General features: G+C 45.5%; 1 protein-coding gene across 1 annotated transcript in view; it reads right to left on the bottom strand.

The window, feature by feature from the left end:
* The window catches only part of CHGB (chromogranin B), a 28,931-nt gene extending 5,437 nt beyond the window's left edge, over positions 1–23,494 (bottom strand). Inside the window, exons 1-3 of the mRNA XM_048500193.1 lie at positions 23,357–23,494; positions 4,029–4,075; positions 1,917–2,010 (exon numbers count right to left, since the gene is read on the bottom strand). Coding sequence (XP_048356150.1) covers positions 1,917–2,010; positions 4,029–4,075; positions 23,357–23,408 — 193 coding nt within the window. The 5' untranslated portion in view covers positions 23,409–23,494. The remainder of the gene's footprint in view (positions 1–1,916; positions 2,011–4,028; positions 4,076–23,356) is intronic.
* Positions 23,495–23,783: the final 289 nt, after the last annotated feature.

The following is a 23,783-nucleotide window of genomic DNA, read 5'->3' as shown; positions in this document are numbered from 1 at the left end:
GGAGGAGGAGGAGGAGGAGGAGGAGGAGGAGGAGGAGGAGGAGGAGGAGGAGGAGGAGGAGGAGGAGGAGGAGGAGGAGGAGGAGGAGGAGGAGGAGGAGGAGGAGAAGAAGAAGAAGAAGAAGAAGAAACAGAAAAAGAAAAAGAAAAAGAGTTTGGATTTATATGCCCCCTTTCTCTCCTGCAGGAGACTCAAAGGGGCTTACAATCTCCTTGCCCTTCCCCCCTCACAACAAACACCCTGTGAGGTAGGTGAGGCTGAGAGAGCTCCGAGAAGCTGTGACTAGCCCAAGGTCACCCAGCTGGCATGTGTGGGAGTGCACAGGCTAATCTGAATTCCCCAGATAAGCCTCCACAGCTCAAGCGGCAGAGCTGGGAATCAAACCCGGTTCCTCCAGATTAGATACACGAGCTCTTAACCTCCTACGCCACTGCTGCACCCATTTGAACACTTAACCTATCAAATTGAACAGGCATCCAGACTGCCTCAGAACGCACCTGCTTGTTTGAGGCACATTCATGAACTTCCTTCAAAAATACCCCTCTCTATGAAATAAGAAATCTTAAATTCCAGAAAGAAAATGTTAGAAGGCTCATTTGACTGATTGATTTTAACCCTGCCTCTCTTGCATGCAAACAGCAAACAAAAATCTCTGCTGCAAATTAACATGCTGTAAAGCTACCTAGTCTTCTACTGATACTCCCACTGGAAAGTCTTCAGTGATAGTGTTGCCTGAATAAATTTCATTTCATTCTGTTTAATTTAAAACATTGTTTTAACCTGTCTTTTCAGGTTTTTGAGTACCTTTCAAGAGGCTCCAGAAAGCTTGTATGGATATTTTTGAAGAGTTGGACAGAGTCAGGATAACGAAAATAGAGTTTACCACCACTTTGCTACCCTGATTGTTGTGAGATAAATCAGTTGGGGTACTAGATTCAGAGATGTTGAGTGCAAATTATCAGGGTGAATATATAAAACTTCCTTGTGCCAAGTCAGACTATTGATGCAGCTCACTCAGTATTGTCCATTCTGATAGACAATGACTCTCCATAAATTTCAAGAGTCTCTCAACACCTTCTACCTTTAACTGGAGATGGCTGGGATTGAACTTGGGACATTCTGCATATGTTCTTCCATTCAGCCATCACTTCTCCTCAAATCATCCTCATATTGTAGTTGGGGAGTTTGGGCTGAAACTGAATGGCTTGCCCTTAAGTTATACACTAGAGTTGAGGTACAGGAAAAATTGACAGTGGGGACCTTCCAAATTCTTATATACCACACCAGTTCACCTAAGCATGTGACTCCTAGAAACGATGAATGCTTTTGAGCATATCTACATGGACTTGGCCACTGAGCATTAATTCTCCCAGAATGTTCTATTTGTATTTGCAATCCCCACACTTGTCCATATTTGACTAAGGCAGGGGTCTGCAACCTGTGGCTCTCCAGATGTTCATGGACTACAATTCCCATCAGCCCCTGCCAGCATAGCCAATTGGCCATGCTGGCAGGGGCTGGTGGGAATTGTAGTCCATGAACATCTGGAGAGCCACAGGTTGCAGACCCCTGGACTAAGGGGTGTTTCAGCTACCTATAATCTCCTCTGTGCCACGATCCTTGATTGATATGGAGGAGGTAGTCTATGATTCTAGCTGTCCATGGATATAGCAGCATCCCAGCTACAATCTTAGCAATCTTTGTGTAAATTGAAGCTGGAGCATTCCCAAAGAGACTATCACTTCCTCTGTTAATGTGGCATAAAGTACAAAAGCCTGAATTAAAGGCCAGTTGGTCATTCTCAAAGGGAATTTCTGTTCTCTGCAGAGAAGAAATAGCAATTAACAAGAGCGAACTTTTCTCCTATCTGTCCATTTCATGGTGGTGTTAGCCACACGGTTCAGATTGGTGCTTACTTTTCTTCAGGAACTCCTTACACAAGGGGTTGATTGGTGGAGCATTGGGTTTTGATAGACCATTCAAAAGGACCTCTACGATGCATCGTGTCACCTGGAGGAAAAAGGAATTAAGGGAGAAACGGGTGTTTTAAGAATTCTGAGAACGGCCCATCGTCAGAATCTGAAGTCATCACCAGACTGAAGTTTTATTTGATACTAAGAATTGTTTGTCTTCTAACAATAAGAAAAATTAAGTTAATGTAACACACAGTGTATAATTCTCCCAACCATACATATATACATATGAGCAATTGAATAACCTTCTTGAGATAACTAAACCAAGGCTTTTCTCTAAGGATGAGAAAATGCACAGAATTTGTTGTAGGTCAAACATGTTTTTAGGACAAAGTGTGTATGTGGGGGAATTAGTGACGTATTATAGTGGGTTTTCTCTGTTTGGTTTTAATGCTCAAAGTAGATGTATATTTTAGAATTGGGGGTAGTGGTGTTCTGAGAACAGAGGAACCTGCAGATGAGGCTTTCAGGTGAACTTCAACATATGGGCCCAGAACTCAGATCTCTTCCAATGAGATTACCCACCCCATCCCACATTCTCAAACTAATCATTGAACAGGATTTCTTATTTAACAATTAGAATATCCTACTTCACAGGTGTCAAACTCACAGCCCTCCAGATGTTATGGACTACAGTTCCCATCATCCCCTGCCAGCATGATGCTGGCAGGTGATGATGGGAACTGTAGTCCATAACATCTGGAGGGCCGCGAGTTACTTTATCATCCATCTTTGGTCTGTTTATACAGAACATTTACCACTCAGAGTGCTAATTGGATTATTTCTCTTGTCCTACACAAAAGTGTCACACTGGGGTATCTCAGAGATTATCACACCAGAGGCTTTTCTAAGTTGAAGCATCAAACATTAGAATTTTAAACTCCCCAGAAATAGGATAAGGGCAAGGAGACATTTTGGCGAGAAGGAACAAAGCCATCTTATTTAAACTTCAACTTCAACTGACCTTTATTAGGCATATCAAAGCCATCTTATTTTAACTATGGTTTATGAAATCAGAATTTGACTTGAAGATTCATAACTTTGTTGCCTTTTCTATTTCTCCCACAAAGATCCTGCTGGATCCCAGCTGTGCAAAAACCACTTTAGACTAACCATGGTTAAAAAAGCAACCTTGGTTGCAGATACTGGTTTGACGTAACCTAACCAGTTAGTGGAGTAAATGACCTCTGAATGATCACATCAACCACAGTTTATCTAATTAAACCATGGTTTTGCATAACATCCAGAGGTGGAATCCAGCAGGTTCTCACAGGTTCCCGAGAATAGGCTACTAATTATTTGTGTGTGCCGAGAGGGGGTTACTAATTGGTGATTTTGCCACGTGATTTTTGCCTTAGTTACGCCCCTCCTCTCAGCAGTAGCGCGCAGAACTTGAAGCAGTCTAGCAGGAGGTGCACCGGCATGCGTGGCAGCCTGCGCCTGCATGCATTCGTTTCCCGCCCAAGGACCTTGTCACAGCCCCGCCCAGGAATGCCCTGCCCCCGGAATGCCTGATCACGCCCCTGTCATGCCTCGCCCAGCCCCATTGGCGCTATGCCACAGTTTGAATCCCACCACCATGGGAACCTGTTACTAAAATTTTTGGATCCCACCACTGATAACATCTGAACCATGCCCCTGTACATTATGGCTGAAATTCTGCACATGAGGCTGCTTTTTCCAGTGTTTTCAGTGGGATTTCAGCAACCTAATAATGTCCAGGATAATAGACTAAAATAGAGCTTTTGGCGTCACTTGCTAATTTGAACAGATTACATTGTACAATGAAAACATGTGCTGAATATACTTGAGAGCACAAGATTCCACCATACACACAGAGCTCTCCTGACCACAAGAGCTCTGCTTTCAATTGGAGGCAGCTGTGAAAGTTCATCCCTTTGCATCTGAAAAGCTGTCCTCCATTGGAACAAATGGGAATCCCAGGATGTGGTGGAGCTCCACTTATAAAAGTTTAGGATGGGGATATTAATCAGAGACAGGCAATTTAAAACATGTTGGCTCAGTTTCCATGTTAACAATACCTTTTCTACTCACCATTTCTTCAACACGATCATCTTTTTCCACTGGTGCTGATCTAACACCTTTGGGGGAAAAAATTCAGTGGTTACAGACAGGAAAACAAAAGGGAGCAGAACAAGAGAAGAGTTTGGATTTATATCCCACCTTTCTTTCCTGTAAGGAGACTCAAGCTGGCTTACAAGCTCCTTTCCCTTCCTCTCCCCACAATGGACACCTTGTGAGGTAGGTGGGGTTGAGAGAGTTCCAAAGAACTGTGACTAGCCCAAGGTCACCCAGTGTGGAAATGCATCTGGTACACCAGATAAGCCTCTGCCACTCAGGTGGAAGTGTGGGGAATCAAACCCAGTTCTCCAGATTAGAATCCACCCGCTCTTAATCACTGCACAATGCTGGCAATCAGCATGTGGTCTTCTAAGTGGAAATTGACATACTATTTTAAGAATGGCAGAAGAACACATCTCTCCACAGATATTGAGGTGTTTGTGAGAAAGAGACTGATCATTCAAGCCACTTTACTACAGTTAAAAAGCACTCCAGTCTTTATACTGAGGCTCCCAAGACTTTGGGAGCAACAGACTGCTTCTCCTGGCTCCTTCCACTTGTGGGTTACAATCCTTGCTCCAAAATTCAGATGGTTCCATATGTTTCTTGCCTGCCAGCACTGAAAACATGTTTTGCAAGGTGTAGGGAGAAAGTGCCCCATGCCTCTCCAGTTTGCAGTGTGCATGTATGCCCCCACCCCACCCCGCCGCTCTAATTCTGGGTTCTGTTATTATCTGCTTCACCTTTCATCTTTCCTTCAGTTTCCCTAAATAAGAGGAAAGTGAGTGTTTCAGTAAGGGTTTTATCCAGTGGTGGGATCCAAACATTTTAGTAACAGGGTCCCAGGTGGTGGGATTCAAACTGTGGCGTAGCGCCAATGGGGCTGGGCAGGGCACGACGGGGGCGTGGTCGGGCATTCCATGGGCGGGGCATTCCTGGGCGGGGCTGTGGCAAGGACGCAGCCGCTGTGTCGGTCCTTGGGCGGGAAATGAATGCACGCAGGGGCAGGCTGCCACGCACGCCGGTGCACCTCCTGCTAGGCTGCTTCAAGTTCTGCATGCTACTGCTGAGAGAAGGGGCGTAACTAAGGCAAAAATCACGTGGCAAAATCGCCAATTAGTAACCCCCTCTCGGCACACACAAATAATTAGTCACCTACTCTCGGGAACCTGTGAGAACCTGCTGGATCTCACCTTTGGTTTTATCGCTGGACGCTGCTTTATTGTATTGACCGCTGTATTTTAATGGGTTTTTTAGTTTTTTATAGTTAATGGAGCCTGTGTTGTTTATTATATTCTGTATTTGTTGTTTGCTCCATCTGTTCTGGTGGTGTTTTGTTGTGAAGTTATGTTGTGCACCACCCAGAGCCCTCCGGGGGTAGGGCGGTATATAAAACTCAATAATTGATTGATTGATTGATTAATAAACAGATAAATACATAAATACATAAATGAATACATAAATAAACAATAAGAGAACAATGTATTGTCGAAGGCTTTCACGGCCGGATTCAACTGGTTCTGGTGGGTTTTCCGGGCTGTGTGGCCACGGTCTGGTGGATTTTGTTCCTAACGTTTCGCCTGCATCTGTGGCTGGCATCTTCAGAGGTGTATCACAGAGAAAAGTCTGTTTCACACTGTGTCTAAGTGAGAAGGGAAAGTTTAGTGGGGTATATTGTCCATGCCCCAGGGTGAGGAACCAGTCATTAAGTGTTTGGGTGGAATTTGCTATGCAAAGGTGTGGTTGAGTGCATTGTATTGCGGGTGGGGTTAACGTTAGGAACAAAATCCACCAGACCACGGCCACACAGCCCGGAAAACCCAACAGAACCAATAAGAGAACACTGGACAAGAAAGCACTGGAGAGTTAGCAGGCATCCAGCATGCAGTTCCGGGATCGTTTTATTCAGTATTCATGTAATACCCACAAATCAATTAGGCGAGTGGCCTAATTTACTCAGGAAGGTGGCCAACCTGCCAGCATTCATACCTACATGTCTAACAGACTGCAAATCCCCCTATCATCAGTCTTGGGCTGGTTTAAGCATAGATGGATGGATGGTTCAAGCTAGCCCAATCTCATGAGATCCCTGAAGCTAAGCAGGCTTGGCCCTGGTTAATACTTTGATGGGAAACTACCAAGGAAGTCCATGGTTGTTATACAGAGCCAGACAATGGCAAACCACTTTCATTAGTCTCTTGTCTTGAAAGCCCTAGAGCAGTGGTGGCGAACCTTTGGCACTCCAGATGTTATGGACTACAATTCCCATCAGCCCCTGCCAGCATGGCCAATAACATTTGGAGTGCCAAAGGTTCACCCCCACGGCCCTAGAGGGAGTTGGCTGCAACTTGATGGCACTTTACACACATACATACATATGCAGTGGTGGGATTCAGCCTATTCGCACCTATTCGGTAGAACCAGTAGCTAATTTTTTGTCTAGTTCAGAGAATGGTTGTAATCCCACCACTGAGTCCTTTTGGAACCCGTTATTAAATTATTTGAATCCTACCACTGCACGTATGTATGTTAAATATTTCTATGCTACCTTGCCACCTGATTCAAAGTCTCCAAGGCAGAGATGGTTGAGAATGGCTGCTATGGACACTTTCAGAATTTTGAGAAAGGGAGCTGTGGGTGCCCTACGAAATGGCTGACAAGGGAATAAGGCCAGTCACAAAATGGCTGCCATCCATGGAGAGCAATTACAATACACTGGGAACTTCTAAGTTGTGGGTCCTCTTATTTCTGAATGGGTGCTCTCTGCAAACACAAAGGTAGTGCCTCCTAAATTCCTCTGAACCACTCCCTGCTACAGTGAGGTACAGAAAAGCCGAAGTTGTCACTTTGCTTTGGGAAAGAAGCAAGTGGACACCAGACAAAGCATCAGTGGGCACCATGGCACCCACAGGTGTCATGTTGGGGGCCACAATTCTATATCCTCCTGAGCTCCTCAGGAAAAGGTTGTGAGGTAAAAAAGTAACAATCAACCACTTCCAGAGCCTCCAATCAGTAGGCCTCAGTCTTGCCTGTTTTTAACTCGAGCTATGAAAGAAGGCAAAACATAGAAACATGAACAGCACCTCAAACTCATACACTCTCTCATATGTTATTTTATGTATTTGCAGTTCATTGAATCTGCGGCCAGTATGGGTATATCACCACCTCTAAGCCCTTTATTATTTAGACTTAGGTAGCTGGTTCCCTTTTCCCCTTGCAAGTGGTCTGGTCCAATAAAAATAGTTTTGTCTTTTTTTGTTGTTGTTCTAGTAAGCCTGAATAATTTTAATATTAATGATCCTTCATCACCAATAAAAAAATATTATTTGTCCTGCGACTGGCTATTGATTGATATAAACCTTTATTAAAAAATTAAGTGTCCTGGATTCAAACACTCACAAAAGGAGAGGGAAGTATGATGATCAGGTTTCTGAGTATTTATATCATCTGTGACTTACAGCACTAATTTAAAAAAAAACCTGAAGAATAAGTCATGGGGGTGGCTCTGGGAATGACACTTTCTCTGCCCTCCTGTCGCACAGCAGCTCTGGCTCCTCTTCCCTGATTCTGTGCCACAGAGGCCTATGGGGCGGGGGTAATGGCGCCTGGAGACAATTCCTTCTCCAGGTGCCCCCCACTCCCCCTGCACTCAGGGGTGTAACTCAGGGTGGGCCCCCCACCCCCTGCAGGCTGGCTTTCAAAAGCTGGCCTGCATGGAGGGGGGCCTCGGGGGGGGGGGGCAGGGCCACGCCCTCGAGCCACGCCGCAGCCTACATGCGGGAGACCGGGCTTTTGAAAGATTTCAAAAGCAGGCTTTCCTGCATGGAGGTGGGGGGGCGAGGCCACGCCCTCGAGCGCAGGGGATGCAGGGCCACACCCCTGAGTCATGCCCCCTGGCCTCCATGCAGGAAAGCCAGCTTTTGAGAGCTTTTGAAAGCCAGCCTGTGTGGAGGTGGCGGGGGATGGGGCTCGGCAGCCCTGGCAGGCGCCATAGGTACCCTCCTCCGAGTCCCGCCCCCCGCCCCCCTGCAGGCTGGTTCCTGGGGGCAGGGCTTCGTAGCATGCAGCTGGGGTGCACGCCGTGTGGTCATGTGGGCCAGTGTCAAGCGCCCCCCCACATGACCGAAAGGCATGCTGCCCAGGGACATGGATATCCCCACGTCCCTAGGGTAGTACACCCCTGCTGTGCCACCGCCTTCCCACCTTATTCCCATTTGCTGCTCACTTCCATGAGTGTGGTTGACTGATCTGACAACGTCCCTGGTTCAAAGCCAGAAGAGCAAATGCTGTTTGTGCCACCACTGTAAGCAAACTGTTTTTTTTTGCTGAAGCTGTTTTTAATAATGAAAAAAGGGAGTGCGTGGATAATAGCAATCCATCTGACACTGGGCTCATTTGCAGTGAGCCGGAAAAAAACCCTTTCAACACAGTGAACAATATTAGATGCTGTCATTTCGAGCAGTTCCTCCAAGATCAAGTACTGGGGCCAGAATCCAATTCCTAACCACCCCCAGATTGAAAATGAAGATTGTATCGACTGTCCTGTTCCATAAGGCCTGTTTCAATTCCAACGCACATCCAATCTTTTCAAAAGCCACTGGCAGCCGAACCTTTACTTAAGAAATATCGGTGTGACAAAGATATATAATATTCAGGGCTTAATAAAGGAGGTAACAATAATATCAAAGCTGAGTGGAAGCTCACTGAATAAAACATTGGAACAGTCCTCTTAAGGCTTATGTACCACTAAATCGTTGCTGCAGCTATTTCCGACAAATTACTTTTACCCAAATATATCTATCAACCATTACCATGTGATGCTAGTGTTAGGATGCAGCTGTCTCTCATTCGATTCCTGCTTGCCTTAAATAAGAATATCAAATAACAGTGTAGAGTGCATACGTAAAGACTTGTATGGTCCCACTGGGCTAACGGCCAGCTCCAAAACCTGAACACATCAGCAAAAATGTTGCGTACTCTACGTTGTTCCCCTCCAGCCTCTTGACTCTAGGCTGCCGATGTCCCCTTGAAACTCCATCACGTTTGCAGTAATAAAAATACATTGAGGCTACCTAAATAAAAAAAACATGAAGTTGCCAGGCCTAGCTGAGTGGGGGCATTCTCCACCTCAAGCTGAAAGGTATTCTTTTTTTCTCTTGAGAATTTGGTGTGGCTTTGTGGATAGTGTCGGATTAGGATCCTAGGAGAACAGGGATTGGATCTCCATATTGACCATGGAAGATTGTTGGGTAACCTTGCTACTGTCACAAACTCGGAGCCTGGCCTACTTCACAGGGTTGTTGTTGTTGTGGAGAAACGGAGGAGGGAAGCCAACATTCTAAGACAGTGATGGCGAACCTTTTCGAGACCGAGTACCCAAATTGCAACCCAAAACCCACTTATTTATCGCAAAGTGCCAACACAGCAATTCAACCTCAATACTTAGGTTTTAGTTTAGAAAAAATGGTTGGCTCCAAGGCGTACATTACTCAGGAGTAAGCTTGGTGGTAGTCGGTAGTTTTGCTTTGAGGCAACCGTGCAACTCTTCTGACGGGTGAATCATGACCCCATTGCCAGCAACTGAGCTTACTCTCTGGTAAAGAATCGTGCTTACTCTCTGGAAAAGAATCATGCTTTAGTTCTTCGCATGAAAATCAGTGGGGTTTAACAGCACTTAACAGGGTTACCTACACTGCTTTCCCAAAACTAGGTCTTAGGTTTAATGCTAATAATCGAGCCCAGCCTAGATGTGTGTATGTGGGGGCACTCTGTTTGCGCGTGCCCACAGAGAGGGCTCTGAGTGCCACCTCTGGCACCCGTGCCATAGGTTTGCCACCACTGTTCTAAGCTGCTTTGAGTCGTAGTTGGGGAGAAAAATGGGTTATAAATAAATAATCACAAGTGCTTAAGAAGAAGAAGAAGAAGAGTTTGGATTTATATCCCCCCTTTCTCTCCTGTAGGAGACTCAGAGGGGCTTACAATCTCCTTGCCCTTCCCCCCTCACAACAAACACCCTGTGAGGTAGGTGGGGCTGAGAGAGCTCTGAAGAACTGTGACTAGCCCAAGGTCACCCAGCTGGCGTGTGTGGGAGTGTACAGGCTAATCTGAATTCCCCAGATAAGCCTCCACAGCTCAGGCGGCAGAGCTGGGAATCAAACCCGGTTCCTCCAGATTAGATACACGAGCTCTTAACCTCCTACGCCACTGCTGCTCCTATGGTTAAGTGCAACTATGGAAAAGTACATGTGGCACTGACCGGCTGGCTGATTAAAAAATAGACACAGACAACTGGTTAGATGGGTCTAACATGGAACTACAAGATTGTGTTCTCAAATGGAGAGTGGAAAAAATGAGGTCACACTTATATGATGGAAAATAGCCTATGAGGCATGGTAATGGCCACTTGCTTAGTAAAGCGGATAAGTTAATTTTATGGGGAAGGAGATTTCAATCTGAATTGGCCACAGCAGATGAACCTTGAGATTCTGAGCCTCTGACTAACAGTAGTGTAGAGGAGAGCTGTGGCTCTGTTTGCTTTAGGAAGCATCTGTCTGGTCGCTCTTGGAAACAGGACACAAACCTAGATGGTCTCTTTACGGCCCTAACTCAACTAGCCTCTTCTATGCTTCATTCATGATTGGCTGAAGCAGAAGGGAAACTGAATAACGTGCAACATGTTCTATATAGTAACAGAGAACTCTTTGATGCACTCAAGAGACCACAGATGTGAGGAAGCTAAAAGCAGATTCTCTGCACCATAAATTTAAGCATCAAAAGCTGCCATCGGCCATCTGGCAAAGAACCACACAGGGACATCTGCTTGCGCACTGTAATTCCCGGAGCACAGCTCCCTCTGGGCACACCTTTCCCCTCGCATGAACTCTGCACTGGGAGGTGTAGAAAGTGTAGCATTGCCATACAACAGTGATGGCGAACCTTTTCAAGACCAAGTGCCCAAATTGCAACCCAAAACCCACTTATTTATTGCAAAGTGCCAACACAGCAATTTAACCTGAATACTGAGGTTTTAGTTTAGAAAAAACAGTTGGCTCCGAGGGGTGCGTTACTCAGGAGTAAGCTTGGTGGTAGTCGGTGGCTTTGCTTTGAAGCAACCGTGCATCTCTTCCAATGGGTGAATCACGACCCTAGGAGGGTTTACTCAGAAGCAAGCCCCATTGCCAGCAACTGAGCTTACTCCCAGGTAAAGGATTGTGCTTTTGTTCTTTGCATGAAAATCAGTGGGGTTTAACAGCGTTTAACAGGGTTACCTACACTGCTTCCCCAAAACTTGGTCTTAGGTTTAATGCTAATAATTGAGCCCAGCGGACCAGGCCAGCCTAGATGTGGGGGGGAGGGCACTCTGTTTGCGCGTGCCCACAGAGAGGGCTCTGAGTGCCACCTGTGGCACCTGTGCCATAGGTTCGCCATCACTGCCATACAATGTCGACTTTCTTTCCTGGATGATGTTTTCTGAATCTTTTGAATCTCCTGAAAAGTACAGAAGCCGAGCATTGGATCTTCTTCAGCACATTGTTCCATCTTAAGCAGAGTTACATCTTTCTCCTTGGAAGCCAATGGACTTAGTAGGATGTACTCAGTGGTGAGATTCAAATAATTTAACAACCGGTTCTGTTGGTGGGATTTAAATAATTTAACAACTGTTTGTTTACAAGCACCATTTTAACAACCGGCTCTGCCGAAGTGGTGCGAACCTGCTGAATCCCACCACTGGATGTACTTAAAAATGGGCTATACATCTTCTACAAATACTACAATGGGGTCAGCGGGAAGATCTATCCGTTTTCCGCTAAAAGAACCAAGCGCGATCGTGCGTGCTGTGGTGGAAGTTGCAGCAGCGTGTCTCCGCACTTCAAGGCATGCAGATTCTTGTGCAGGGTCTAACAGACGGCTATTAGCAAGACTTACCTTTCTCTACAGTTGCGCCCGCCATTTTGGTTCCTGTGGCAGCACAGAGCCCACTGAATGGGAACCAAAAAAGTGGATGCAATTATAGAGAAAGGTAAGTCCTGTTTAGCCATCCAGGGCACTAGAAATGCTCTTTCTTCACAGTACTGTAGTTAATAGCGCAGGGAATAATGATTTTGATGAAGGCTGTGCTTTAATAGAGCAGCAGTGGCGTAGGAGGTTAAGAGCTCGTGTATCTAATCTGGAGGAACCGGGTTTGATTCCCCGCTCTGCCGCCTGAGCTGTGGAGGCTTATCTGGGGAATTCAGTTTAGCTTGTGCACTCCCACACACGCCAGCTGGGTGACCTTGGGCTAGTCACAGCTTCTCGGAGCTCTCTCAGCCCCACCTACCTCACAGGGTGTTTGTTGTGAGGGGGAAGGGCAAGGAGATTGTAAGCCCCTTTGAGTCTCCTGCAGGAGAGAAAGGGGGGATATAAATCCAAACTCCTCCTCCTCCTCCTCCTCCTCCTCCTCCTCCTCCTCCTCTTCTTCTTCTTCTTCTTCTTCTTCTTCTAATAAGATTGTGAGATGCTGCATGAAAATTGGGAGGGGGGCAGGAAGGCACTAGGACCCTGACAGAGCAGTCCACCATGAAGAAGATCCAGGCAGATGTAGCAGGTTGATTCACCCATCTCCTGAGTTCCTTTGGTGGAAAAAAGTACAGTATGTTCAAAAGATCTGCTCCAGAACACATTCAAACTCAGAATATGCACAGCAGAATATTGCAAGAATATTTCTTGTGATTACTGTCTACTTGATATGTCAGACTAATTGCAGTAGGAGAGCCCAGGAGAGACTTTTAACTCAGTGGTGGAGCTTATGCCTCACACAGTCCCAATTTCAGTTACAAGAATCTTGAAAGAATCCTCCCCAGCAGGCCTGTGGGGGAAAAACTCGCACTGGAGAATCACTGCCAGATTGAATTAATGAACTGGGCTAGAGATAGGAATGGTTCAACTTTGATGCTTACATGTATATTAACTTTGTGAGCTGAGGATCGATCTGCATCAGTTTTCAAGGCAAACGGAACTGCATGCTTAGTATGTTTACAATACAATCCTCAGAGCACATTCTTGGGAGTCAGCTCCATTGAAAAGACCGGAAAAGAATTCTGAGTAGATCTACTTAGAGTGACATTGTGGCGTAGGAGGTTAAGAGTTCGTGTATCTAATATGGAGGAACCGGGTTTGATTCCCAGCTCTGCCGCCTGAGCTGTGGAGGCTTATCTGGGGAATTCAGATTAGCCTGTGCACTCCCACACACACCAGCTGGGTGACCTTGGGCTAGTCACAGCTTCTCGGAGCTCTCTGAGCCCCACCTATCTCACAGGGTGTTTGTTGTGAGGGGGGGAAGGGGAAGGAGATTGTAAGCCCCTTTGAGTCTCCTACAGGAGAGAAAGGGGGCATATAAATCCAAACTCTTCTTCTTCTTCTAAATGAGTACACTGTTAATCATATACAACAGCAATTGTCCAATGTATGGAACTGGCGAGTAAGCCAAGTAAGCTGGCGAGTAAGCTGGCGAGAAAGCCAAGTATATCACAAACCAGAATCACATTTTTTTTTGTGTCAAGGGATGGGGGGGGGAGAGAAGCTGTTTCCTATCTCCTTAAAAATCCCTTCATTTGTGGAGACTGAGGAACTTTGAACTAGGAGACACCTATTAATACTAACTTATTTTACAAACAAAATAATTCCTTTTAATGCAAAATTACTAGGAGGAATTAATTGCCATGGAAACATGCAAAGAACGAATGTAGTGATTTCCTGCTAAGAGAACAAAACTGTGCAGGGATGTTTTGTCAGAAGACTGTACACATCTAAAAGATTCCACGTATCAAAAAAGAAAATTATGGCATCTTAATCGGTACAGAACTTCAGAAAGCAACGCTGGTTTGAAATATTAAGTGGCACAGCAACGGCTTTGCATAAGTTAGGTTCCACCATTTTCAGTCTCTGATATCTCCAGTTAAAGGATCTCAGCAGGATTAGGCAGGAATATTGAGACCTTAGAGAGTCACTGCAAGTCAGAGCAAGCAACATAAGGCTTCTGGGATTTAATGGGGTGACTTTGTTTAAAGCTGTTTCCTAAATTCATCATCCCCACTGATCTTTCTAAACTTTTTGAGAGAAACACTGCCAAAATGTGGACTCTCTCCCAGACCCCATGATCTATATTGAGTGCAAGAGCTCTTAGACCCACGAGTTTGCTCCCTGCCTTTGTTCTCTCAATTCCTCTTATTTATCTTCCCCACATTCTCCCTACTTCTTGACATAAAATTTGGAAAAAAGCAGTCTCAAAAATATTGGGTGGGAAACTTGAAAATAAAGCCAGTGAATCCAAAAATAAGTATAATCTCATAACCTTATATTGCTTTGCATGCATTTCTGACAAATACAATTCTGAGTGTTCTTGGTACTCAATTTTAGATAACATGAAACAGAATAGGAATTCCCACTTCAAAAATATTCATTTAAATGGAAGTTTAGCTTAGAAAAAAAAGGCTCCGTGTGTGTGTGTGTGTGTGTGTGTGTGTGTGTGTGTGTGTGTGTGTGTGTGTGTCAAAACACAGAGGAAAGCAACCTCATAGTCTAACAAAGAATATCTAACCAAGAATGTCTTATAGTGCTATCCTATACAGGATTACTCCAGTCTAAGTATATTTAATTCAAAATGCTTAGGATGGAGTAACTCCATAGAACTGCAATGTTCATTTACTAATGCATGGCGAGGTGGGGGTCTGGGAGGAATTGCTGAGGGGAATCAATAACTGAAAAATTACTTTCAATCGAAATCTCCCCTTACAGAATACTGCGACTTCACAAGGACCGGAGTAGGCCAATTTCCCCACTTCCCTTCAATTTTACACAGGCCCCTTCCGCACACGCAAAATAATGCATTTTCAAACCACTTTCACAACTGTTTGCAAGTGGATTTTGCCATTCCGTACAGCCTCAAAAAGCACTGAAAGCAGTTTGAAAGTGCATTATTCTGCATGTGCGGAATGAGCCACAAACACCTTTGCTGATTCTCAAGACCCCTTCAGCAGGGTGCATTTTTTTAGATCTAGAGAGCTTATACAATGCTTCTCAGGTTAAGGGGAGATTTTCATTTCATTTCCGTTGTTAAAAAGAAGAAATGCATCAATATTATTTTCCATATTCCTGGGGACTCCACCCAGAACCCAATGCTTTGTTGGTGGCAATTGGCCCCATATGACTGCCCCAATATTAGACTATGGACATTAGTATTAGAAGGGACAATAACCCACTACCCACCAGGTTAGTATACAAAGCAAAATTTTCAGTGCATTGTTGAACTACAAGATTAAATATCACCAGATATTTATTTTATTTTATTTTATTTATTTCAACTTATATACCGCCCAACACCCGAAGGGCTCTGGGCGGTGAACAATATGACAGTCAAATACAGATAAACATAAAATCAAATATAAGTTAATCTCTAAATAATACAAAATAAAAATGCAGCAATTAATACATAACATAACAATGCCCACAATATCCCTCTTAAACCCTCCCGAGAGGAGAAAAGAAAGGGTGGGTCCAACAGATGGTAATGGACCCTAATTCCATAAAAATGGAAGAGGGGGGGCACTTTCAGCGGCTGGACACTCCAAAAGCCCAGCGGAACAACTCCGTCTTGCAGGCCCTGCGGAAATCACCAAGATCCCGCAGGGCCCGAACAGCTGGAGGAAGAGTGTTCCACCAGGCAGGGGCCAAGGCTGTAAAGGTCCTGTAAATATTAAGATTTTACAGGGCTGTAAATATTAAGATATGGAAGGAGCCTAAATCTTTTCCTCTGAAGAGGTGTTCACTAAAGGGGAACACCTGCATTCTAGGAGGGGAATTTCACGTTGCTCTCCTGGCTGTGTCTTGATTAATTAGCCTAGTTCAAAGTTACAAGCAATACAGAAATTACCATTGCATCAAAACCTCATTCTCTGGCTGTTTCTAAACCTCTGGTTGCCAGAAGCCAAATGAGTGGATCATTCCACAAATGTGCCCTCTACAATAGCTACTGTTTGTTGTTGCTGGAGGAAAGGGAAAAGGCGAGCTGGACCATCAATCTGACACTTGCCAACGCCAGGTTTTTAAAATGAATGCCGAAAGCAACGCTGCTTCAGCTCTGTGTTCAATATTTGACCTGCAAAATTTCAGCCGTAAACAAATAACCAGACAATTCAAATCTCCCACAAATAGAAGATGAGATTTTTTTAAAAGGGTCAAGAAAAATGATCTTAAAGCAACAGCAACACTCTCCTCCCATTAAGCACTATTTCAGCGAGAAGAATGTTTAATGATGGGTGAAATAATGCTTGCAACGGAGAATCTAGTTTCACGCCATCCACAGAGATGATAGAACATTAATAGTGCATTTCTTTTCGATGTAGGATTTCCCCATCCACTGACTCTGCATAGACAACCCAAAATGTTTCTGCAATCTGAAAACTGATTGGTTGCGAGTCCTTTATGCAACTCACAATAAGGAATTAATATACAGGATGCTTTTAGGGCTTTGGCATAAATCTGCACGTTATTTGCGCTTGGATTACTGGAAAGTGTTTGCCTCTCTTTGCCCTCTCAGTAAAACAACTTGAAGAAGCCCTTTAACCCCATTAACGTCTCTGCCTGTGTAAAAAAAAAAATCTGTGTTTTTCCAACATACCAGGGTGATTTAATTCCCCTGTCTCAGATCTGAAACCACAGAATAAATCCCCTTCTGATAGTTCAGCCGAGGTTAGGCTCTTTGGACTCTTACATACGCAGTTGAATACACCAATAAAAAGCAACAGGCTTTATTAAAAGCACGATAGTATTTAAACACTATGTCTTAAATACAAGACAAAGCAAGTAGGTGCATTAAAAGAACAAAGTCTAATTCCCTAAAGTACACTTAAGACAGGTAAATTGGCATAAGTGAAAGCATCAGGTAAGTGATGCTACAAGATGGTTTCAGATCCATTGCTGTTCCTGATGGTATAAAGGCACAGGTGTCAAACTTGCAGCCCTCCAGATGCTATGGACCATCATGCTGGCAGGGGATGATGGGAACTGTAGTCCATAACATCTGGAGGGGCGCGAGTTTGACACCTGTGGTATAAAGGGTCACACATTGTTACTCTCTTCTCAGTCAGGTGGTCATAGGAAACTGGACCATTGACCTCCTAACCAGCATAGGCCAGCCAAGAACATGATTTAAAAGATGATTTTCAAAGATGAGCAAGACTTTCCCCCTCCTATCTGGCCCTTTCTGTGTTACTCTCTACACTTAGATGACACCCCAGGAAGCAGAATTTTGCTCCAGGTACACGTGTTGAGTGTTTGGGAGCTTTCTAGAGGCACCTGGTTGGACTGTTGGACTTCATGGGTCTTGGTCTGATCCAGCATGGCTTTTTTTATGTTCACATGACCTGATCAAAGGCTGATGTTTAAACTGTCAGACTGATTTATACAAGAAGAAGAAGAAGAGTTTGGATTTATATCCCCCCTTTCTCTCCTGTAAGGAGACTCAAAGGGGCTTACAATCTCCTTTTCCTCTCCTCCCCCCCACAACAAACACCCTATGAGGTGGGTGGGGCTGAGAGAGCTCTGAAGAACTGTGACTAGTCCAAGGTCACCCAGCTGGCATGTGCTGGAGTGTACAAACTAATCTGGTTCACCAGACAAGCCTCCACAGCTCAATTGGCAGAGCAGGGAATCAAACCCTGTTCCCCAGATTAGAGTGCACCTGCTCTTAACCACTATACCATGCTGGCTCTCAAGGGTGACTATCTCTTGACAGTCTGCCAATAATTTCTCATAGTGGTTATTCTAGCAGCCCAAACAAAACTGTAACTAGGCTATAGTGTAGCAAAGGGATCTCCAAATATAAAATCCTCCAAATTTTTATTATACTATACAGAGAATTACCTCTACTCTATGTTGTTTACACAATGACAGCTTAGGCTCTGTAATACAATGTTACTGATCATTAGTAGTCCTTTATCTAATAACCATTGTGATAACCATGAATGGGAATATTCTTGGCAAATTGGAATAAAGACAAGTTCTCTGGATGATCTGCTCATTTCATGCTCAATTAATTATGGATCACACTTCCTCAGGACTGAAAAAAGACTCTCATGCCTCTCGATGCAAGTACAGATCAATAAAGCATATTTTCTGATCCCTCTTCAATATCACATTGTCTCATAAACACAGAATCTGTCTATATACACTTCATGGGTCAGGCAGCAATACTACCTGTTCAGTTTCCTTTGGTGTATTTTAGCACCCCACCTATCTATCTATCTATCTATCTATCTATCTATCTATCTATCTATCTATCTATCTATCTATCTATCTATCTATCTATCTATCTATCTATCTATCTATCTATCTATCTATCTATCTATCTATCTATCTATCTATCTATCTATCTATCTATCTATCTATCTATCTATCTATCTATCTATCTATCTATCCATCCATCCATCTATCCATCTATCATCTATCCATCTATCCATCTATCATCCATCCATCCATCCATCCATCCATCCATCCATCCATCCATCCATCCATCCATCCATCCATCCATCCATCCATCCATCCATCCATCCATCCATCCATCCATCCATCCATCTAATCCATCTAATCCATCTAATCCATCCATCCATCTAATCCATCCATCCATCCATCCATCCATCCATCCATCCATCCATCCATCCATCCATCCATCCATCCATCCATCCATCCATCCATCCATCCATCCATCCATCCATCCATCCATCCATCCATCCATCCATCCATCCATCCATCCATCCATCCATCCATCCATCTATTTATTATTTGAATTTCTATACCGCCCTATCCCCAAGGGGCTCTGGGTGGTGTACAACATAGAATTCCAGTACAATCAAACAAGGGAGCACAGATTCACTATGTATGAATAAAATTACAGATTGCACTGGCTCCATCAATTTTAAATACAATTACTAAAAACCTTTTAAAACAGCGGTTAAAACAGTAAGAGGCGTCCAACAAAACCCATATTTAAAATCCTCCCCAGGAGGGATGAACGGCGGGTCCCATTAAAATAGAGGGGACCCAGATGTAAAAGGGGCAAAAAGGGGGCACTTCATTCAGCAGCTGGTCTCTCCAAAGGCCTGGCGGAACAACTCCATCTTACAGGCCCTGCGGAACTCATCAAGATCCCGCAGAGCCCGGACAGCTGGAGGAAGAGTGTTCTACCAGGCCGGAGCCAGAGCCGTAAAGGCCCTGGCAGGAGTGGAGGCCAGTCTCATCATTGAGGGGTCAGGGACCCCCAGTAAATTGGCCTCCACCGAGCGGAGAGGCTGTGCAGGGACATATGGGGTAATACAGTCTCGAAGATACGAGGGTCCCAGGCCACGTAAGGCCTTGAAGGTCAACCCCAACACCTTAAAGATGATTCGTAACTCATCTGGGAGCCAATGCAGCTGGCACAACACAGGCTGAATATGATCTCGGATGGCGTTGCCTGTGAGCAAATATGCCGCTGCATGTTGGATCAGTTTTAATCTCCAAATCAAACACAAGGGAAGCCCCGCGTAGAGCGAGTTACAATAGTCTAACCTGGAGGTGACTGTTGCATGGATCACAGTGGCTAGGTCTGCTTGGGAGAGGAAGGGAACCAGCCGCCGGGCCTAACGAAGATGGAAGAATGCAACTCAGGTTATATGGGCCACCTGGGTCTCCATTGAAAGTGACAAATCCAGGTGGACCCCCAGGCTGCGAACGGAGGGGGTCGGCGCCAATGTGACCCCCTCCCACACTGGCAGCTGGAAAGTCCCGCCACCCCCCTCACGGCCAAGCCAGAGGATCTCCGTCTTTTATGGATTCAGTTTTAACCTGCTCTGCTGCAACCAACCACCAACCGCCTCCAAACAATGCTGTAGAGCAGCAGGGGCGGTGACCGCTCCCCCCTCCATCAACAGAATGAACTGCATGTCATCAGCATACTGATGACAAATCAGCCCCAAACTCCGTACCAGCTGAGCAAGGGGTCGTACATAGATGTTAAATAACAGCAGGGATAATAACGCCCCCTGGGGCACACCGCAATGAAGCGGGCACTTCCAGGAGGCTTGATCCCCGCACCACACTTGCTGACTCCGGCCCCGGAGGAACGAGACAATCCACTGAAGGACAATGCCCCACACCCCAGAGGCAGCCAGGCGGTGGGCCAAAAGGTCGTGGTCAACCACATCAAACGCTGCGGTGAGATCTAGCAATACCAGCAGTGCCGATCCACCTCAGTCAAGCTGCATACGGAGTGTATCTGTGACGGCGACAAGAACAGTCTCTGTCCCATGCCCAGCACGGAAGCCATAGGACATAGATCCCTCAGTCTAGAGCAGCAGTTCTCAAACTTTTTGAAGTGTGGGCTAACTTATAAACTGAATGTACTGTGGGGGCCTCTTGCAAAACAACTGATAGGGGGTTGTTTGCATGAAATACAATAATCCCAGATCAGTTGGCATGAAACAAATGTATAAGAGGGCCAGTGAGGTGTAGTATTTAGAGTTTTAGTCTAGGGCTAGTCCAGATTTGAAACCTCACTTTGCCATGGAAACTTGCCGGATGACTTTGGGTTAGTCACACACTCTCAGTCTAACCTACCTTTGCAAGGTTGTTGTGAGGGTAAATGGAAGAAAGAAGAGAGAGCAATGTAAGCCACTTTGAGTTCCCATTTGGGGAAAAAGTAGGGTATAAATGAAGCAAATAAATTTAACAATGTTTTATTTTTCAAGCTTAGTGTTTATGCAGCATAACCAGCATATTGGCTGCATTTCAGAACCAGATCAATAGTTTGAAAACCACTGACCTAGAGAATCTCAGCAGAACCCTTCAGCACACAATTCCCTCCAAATTGCCTGTAGAGGCTCTGGCACTGATATTGCTGCAACAGTTCTGCTAACTGAGTGGGTGGAGAGCTGTGGTGGCAGATTCTATAAAACGGAAGAAGTGTTGTGTAGCATTGCACCTTATGATTCTATGACTGTGCTAATGCTTCCGCACCTCCTTAGCCCTTCGTCAAGTTCAATCTCCCTGTTCTTTTTCCTCCTTCCCAGCAAAGGAGATCTAGTTTGGCATGTGTTTTCAGAAGCAAGGTTGTTTTCTTTAGGGAGATAGACAAGTGACTGGCATAGGACCTGAGGTGATGGTCTCCCCACTCAGCATCAGCTAGGAAGCTCATGCAAAGTGATCCGGCTGGCCTCTACAAGGGCCAGGGCTTTTACAGCTGTGGCCCTACCTGGTGGAACAGGCTCCCAAGTGAGATCAGGGCCCTGCGGGACATACAGAGTTTCCGCAGGGCCTGTAAAATGGACCTGTTCCGCCAGGCATTTGGCCAGCCGGGATAACATCTCACTTCTGTGGAAAAATCTGGCCTCCTGTGGGGGGGGGGGCAGGAAGGGGGAAGGGGAAATAATTTTAATCGCCATCGGGACTTTGAATTTTATAATTTGTATATGGTTTTAACTGGGATTGGGGTGAAATGGTTTTTAACTGTTATTTGAATGATGGACACCGCCCTGAGCCCTTCGGGGAAGGGCGGTATAGAAATTTAATAAAATAATAATAATAATAAATAACTGTATGGACAACATTATTGTCTAAGAAGAATGTTGATTGCATTTTATGTTCTGCCTTTTTGCAACTGAGTTAGGAGTGATGTACTCAGATATGCAATGCTCCCCTCCCCCATTTTATCCCCATGATAATCCTGTGAGGTATTTTGGAGCTCACAGAGGATGGGGGGGGGGGGGAGAGAGAGAGAGAGAGAGAGAGAATATGCCCCAAAGTTACCCAGCGAGTTTCACAGATGAATGGGCAGACACCCTTAACACCACGCTACACTGGTTCTATCTATCAAAGAGGTGTTGTTTTCCATTTGCTTCCATGGAAATACCCTTTACCTTGATACTTTATGACCACCCATTCTGTAGAGTTCACATCTCTTTGAATCTCTGGTGAAGTGCCCATTCCTCACAGGCAGCATTGCAGAGACTTTCACACAAAGAATTATCCATCTTGCCTTGAACAGAAATGATCCACTCAAGAATAAATTGGATCCCTCCCCGGCCCTCACTCTGTATTCAATTTTGCTCTGCTTGAAACCTAAGCAGCTTGTAATCCATGACTTGTGATCAATTGCTTCAATTGCATTCAAAGGGTAAGGGCGTATCCTCAATACAGTTGCCACAGGGCTGGGGGGAAAACATGGCAAAGCATCCGCAAAGGGTACAGTTTTCCCAGATGAGACAGTTTCTTTTTAGAGACTGGTAAACCTCATTCCAAGGATATTTATTTTAATGAGATACAACATAATTAATTTAAAGACATCATTTTGAACATCTGGCGTGTCCTCGTTGGGCTGTAATTAATAATCTATTTAACGGCCCTTGCTGATCAAATTGGCCAGACACTGTAAGATAATTAACAAAGGTGCGAAAATGCTGATTGCCACATCACCTGTTGTTACCCATGTCCGGATGTAAATGCATAAACTTATCTTCACCATTATCAGATGCTCGATTTAAGAGAAGAGCACTTTTCCTTGATATAGTTTTGATCAACATGTGGGTGTGTTTTCCAAATCAACTATTTTGTGCATGCCAAATCAGTTACTGTACACAGATTCTCAGCATGTCATGCCATCACTTCTCCCCATGCATACATGGCAATGTGCAACAAAACGCTCGTACGCACACACACACTGTACAAACCACACCTTTCCTTACGCTGCTTTGAGTCACACCATTGCCATAAAGAGATCCCAACCCAGATGACAAGCAGACGGCTGAACACACGAGAACTTCTCAGCAGCGCAAGGAACACACTGATTGGGCTGATTCCCCTGATTGGACATTGAGAACATCGCCTGCCGTTCCCATTGAGGAGGAGAAGCTGATGAATGTTGGCGCTCCCTCTGGACATTGGAGAGAACCCCCGATTCTTTCGGGAGAAGTGAGTATATCGCTCCGTATGTGAATAAAAACAAACCGTGGGGGAGGGAATGACTGAGAATGGAGACGGATGAATGGAGCAACCTTGCCAGATCCCTGAGAGAGAGCCATAGACTTACTGGGGAGAGGTATTCCCTGCGGTAAAGATCTGGTGCAGACGCTGCATGGGGGGCGGGGGGGGGGTTTCCCCTGATCTCCCGCTTGCCCTTTGCGCGGCCGTGCCGCTGTCCGAGGTGCTGATCTGCCCTGCTGTCCGAGGTGCTGATCTTCCCCGCTGTCCGAGGTGCTGATCTCCCCCCCCCCCCGCCGCCGCCCCTCACTCACCTGCCAGAGCAGCGGCTCCGAGGAGGCTGAGCAGCGCCAGGCAAGACGCCATGGCCGGGCAGGAGGCGCTGGGTTGGCTGGCGAGGGCTGGAGCTGCTTCGCCACCAGCTGCCTCCTGGCCGCAGCTCCACGCTATTTAAGGGAGGAGGGGGGGACACGCCAGAGCCAGGCGGGGGCAGGAGTTTGCGTCATCGGAGGACCCCTAGGGAAGGCGGATCGGGGCGGAGAGTCCCCGGGATAGCCAGAAAGAGGCAGAAGGCAGACAGCTTGCATTCTCCGCGAGCCCCTGCACTGAGTATCCCCTGCCCCAGCCACGATCTGTCCCCTCACCTTTGATCATCTTTGCCTTGAGTTCCTCCCTCTCTCCCGCGAAATTACCAGCTAGCTCGAGTGCAGTAAGATCTTCACCAGGGTATGCTACAGGACT

The sequence above is a fragment of the Sphaerodactylus townsendi genome, linkage group LG01, assembly GCF_021028975.2.
Source record: "Sphaerodactylus townsendi isolate TG3544 linkage group LG01, MPM_Stown_v2.3, whole genome shotgun sequence".
NCBI classification, from domain to species: domain Eukaryota; kingdom Metazoa; phylum Chordata; class Lepidosauria; order Squamata; family Sphaerodactylidae; genus Sphaerodactylus; species Sphaerodactylus townsendi.
This window is presented reverse-complemented; position numbering and strand designations above follow the sequence as displayed.